This window comes from Fulmarus glacialis, unplaced genomic scaffold, assembly GCF_000690835.1.
Source record: "Fulmarus glacialis isolate BGI_N327 unplaced genomic scaffold, ASM69083v1 scaffold40686, whole genome shotgun sequence".
NCBI lineage: Eukaryota > Metazoa > Chordata > Aves > Procellariiformes > Procellariidae > Fulmarus > Fulmarus glacialis.
In genome coordinates this window covers 1-3,354 of record NW_009216962.1, presented here as the reverse complement: position 1 = coordinate 3,354, position 3,354 = coordinate 1, and the positions used below count along the sequence as shown (strand labels likewise).

Sequence of the window (3,354 nt, the reverse complement as noted above, 5' to 3'; positions counted from 1 at the left end):
GCAGGAATAAAAAAAGATATTGAAAAACTTTATGAAGCAGTGCCACAGCTTGTAAATGTGTTCAAAATTAAGGAAAAAATTGGAGAAGGTAAATGTTTTATTTTAGCTTGCTTAGACTTAGATTTCTTTTGGTATTTCTAACTTAAAAGGTATAAATCTAAGATCCCAATATATGCAATTTAAGCCAAATGCCTTTTTGATTTACTACTTTGTCTCTGTAGGAATGAGCCTAGAGGTGTGTTAATTAGGGACATTTTCAAGATATTTTCTTGAAAATCTGGTATATTAAAGTCTTTCAAAAAGCCAGCATTCCAGTTTCAACAACTAAAAATTTCTGAGGTAAATTCGAGTAAATAAGTCTTAACACTCCATTGAGAAATCTATTTATATGTAGCTGTGTTTTGACATATTTAACTGCTGTTCCTTAAGTTGGCTTTGTTTCCACTGAAACCCTGTGGGCAGAACCGGAGGAGGAGACTGAAAGATATAAAAAGCTGCTTTATTTAAGCAGCTATAGACATACAGTATCAAATTTTAGAACATTTGGGTACACCTTGCCTTCAACAGATAGTATTGCAGGTACCTTCAATAAATATTAGGCATGACTATAAATAGATTCTTAGGTACTTCTGAGTGTGGGATTTCAGCACTTTTTGGAACTTTACCTATTTGATCTCTGAAATGCTTTGTGACACTCCACACTTTTAAACAAAGATATTGACGAGAAGCTGGATTTCTTTGTGGCTGTTTTGTGATGGAATACCTGTGATGGGTAAAAGATTTTGTCTCAAAAAACACCTCCAAAAAAACCCAGCTCCTTTCACCAGTGATACAAAATTTCAAAAACAAAACAACAAAAAAAGAAAGTTCTGCCTGTCATAAAAAAGATCGTATAATTAAACAAAATCTCTGGTTATGAATAGTATTTTGATTTTGCTCTTGGGAGCAAACAATGCTTTTAAAAAATACCACTTCCAGTTCTGCAACATTATGAGAAAACAAGCTTCAACTTAGGATTCCACTCTGGAGTCACTTTCTTTTTAGCAGTTCTCACCACCAAAATAATGTCTTAGGTCAACTTGGTAACCCTTGTTGCTATAATCAATTTTACTGAATGTATGGGACTCTAGATTTTTTTTTTTTTTTTTTTTTTGTGACTGCAAGAAGTATTTAGAGTTTTTGCTGGCATTTTGATGTATGTATGCACTTACAGGCTGTTGAACTAGCATGATGCAAACACAATACTTAAAATGTAATCAAAAGTTATTTGTATTGTTTATTGATACGGAACAATGCTTCAACTTGTATGTTCAGATATCTCAGATCATTAGGATAAATTAACCTCCTAAGAGGTATATTAGGATATCCTTAAAATTAAATGGGTGGGTAGGTTTATGTACAGTCTGAATACTCCCTTTCTCAAATGAGTGTCATGTTCTGTTTATACGGTAATGCTCTGGGCAAACAAATAGCAAAGTTACACATCATGTGAGAAGTCTTACTTTATAGATAAGGTAACAGAATTAAGAAAAATTTAGCAATTTCAGAAGTGCTTTGAATAGTAAAGGCAGTGCTTTCCAGATTAGCATTATATAGCCCACTTACATTGTAGGGAGAGAAGAGTTAGATGTCAGATGAAAGTAAGCTACCTAAACAAGAAAGCAAATCAAAGATAGGAAATTTACATTCAAAGAGCTCTGTGTCCCAGGCAAGTTAGACAGTGTTACTTTTGCATTTTTACTGACATAAAAAACTTGTATACAAGATCACCGAATTCAGTAATAGAAAAAAGGAACTGCATTTTTCTCTTCTAGAATCTGCTTTTGATGTAGTATCAAGTATACTGCAGGATTGTGAACAGTTAGATCACTTCTGTAAAAATCTGAATTGACGTAATTAAAAATGCTGAAGACAGTGTTTTTCTCCCTTCTTTACAGGTACTTTCAGTTCTGTTTACTTGGCCACAGCCCAACTACAAACAGGATACGAGGAAAAAATGGCTCTGAAACACTTGATTCCAACCAGCCACCCTCTGCGAATTGCTGCTGAACTTCAGTGCCTCACAGTAGCAGGGTATGTAAACAAAAAAATTGTGATTGTCATGACTAAACTGCTGAACATTGTCTTAATGTTCTTTATTTATTTATTTTCATTTTTGGCAGTTCGCTTACTTTTTTTTAACCGCAGAAATGTATGTTCTTTTTATCAAGAGCAAATAAGAAATGGAGTGTCTTACCTGTAACGGATGCCCTTTTCTGCTAGTCTCAGTTTCGGATGGTGCTGTATCTTCCATTCGAGAAGTTCTATGATGTATCTCTGTGATTACAAAAATTCCAGTTCTGAAATGCTTGGAAAAAATAATCTCTTCATCAGAAAATACAGTTTTAGGAATGAATACTTGTGGCCAGAGTGTGCTGAATAGCACCTTCTTAAGGTAGTTGGTATCATGAAGGTTAGATCCTACATTTAGTAACAGCATAACTACAAACCAGGACCCCACAAATAATCTGTGGAGCCCTCATTGCAAACTGCAGAACTCAAATGGAACATAGCAATGAGAGGCAACAGCGTGACTACTGACTGCTGATAAGACAGCTGTCAAAATATAAATTAGATTATAAAAGAAAGCCTGACTGAAGTTTTTAAGAAATAAAGGAGAATAAACACCCATCTTCTGGTCTTTATTCAGTGACATTACTTTTTTTCTAGGGGACAAGATAACGTTATGGGAGTTAAATATTGCTTTAGGAAAAATGATCATGTGGTTATTGTTATGCCATATCTGGAACATGAATCCTTCTTGGTGAGTCCCAGACTTTTTATGTAAGTAGTAAAACTTTTTAATTAAAAGCAGTTGCATAATTACAGTATCCAAATAATCTTTCAGGACATTTTGAATTCTCTTTCCTTTGAAGAAGTGAGGGAATACATGTTTAATCTGTTTAAAGCGTTGAGGCGCATTCATCACTTCGGTATTGTTCACCGTGATGTCAAGCCCAGTAACTTCCTCTACAACAGGCGGCTAAAAGAGTAAGTTTGTCCAGATGACCATATTGTGATCTCATCTGGGGATGTGTGCCTTGGCAGAATAGAGTCAATTAGGCTTTTGGGTTTTTTTTCCTTCCAGCTGCATAACGTGCTTAAGTAATAAAGCTAAAAAAGACTTTTTTTATCTGTAAAACTTTTCTTTCTGTGTTTAGGGATTTGAGGAGGGAAGGAATTTTTTTTTCATACTTAATGTAATACCTGCCTCGTAGAGTGACAAGTACCTGAAAAAATGAAGATTTTACTATTAAGTAAAAGTACTAGATTTTTAAATAAGAATAAGAAAAATAAAATCAGTATTTTTTTAAT

At 34.1% G+C, this 3,354-nt stretch overlaps 1 protein-coding gene across 1 annotated transcript in view; it reads left to right on the top strand.

Annotated features, from left to right (window-relative positions):
* LOC104078024 (cell division cycle 7-related protein kinase-like) overlaps positions 1-3,034 on the top strand; it is a 6,695-nt gene extending 3,661 nt beyond the window's left edge. Inside the window, exons 2-5 of the mRNA XM_009579490.1 lie at positions 5-88; positions 1,938-2,073; positions 2,710-2,803; positions 2,888-3,034. Of these exons, the coding sequence (XP_009577785.1) occupies positions 5-88; positions 1,938-2,073; positions 2,710-2,803; positions 2,888-3,034 (461 nt within the window). The remainder of the gene's footprint in view (positions 1-4; positions 89-1,937; positions 2,074-2,709; positions 2,804-2,887) is intronic.
* The last annotated feature ends 320 nt before the right edge of the window (positions 3,035-3,354 follow it).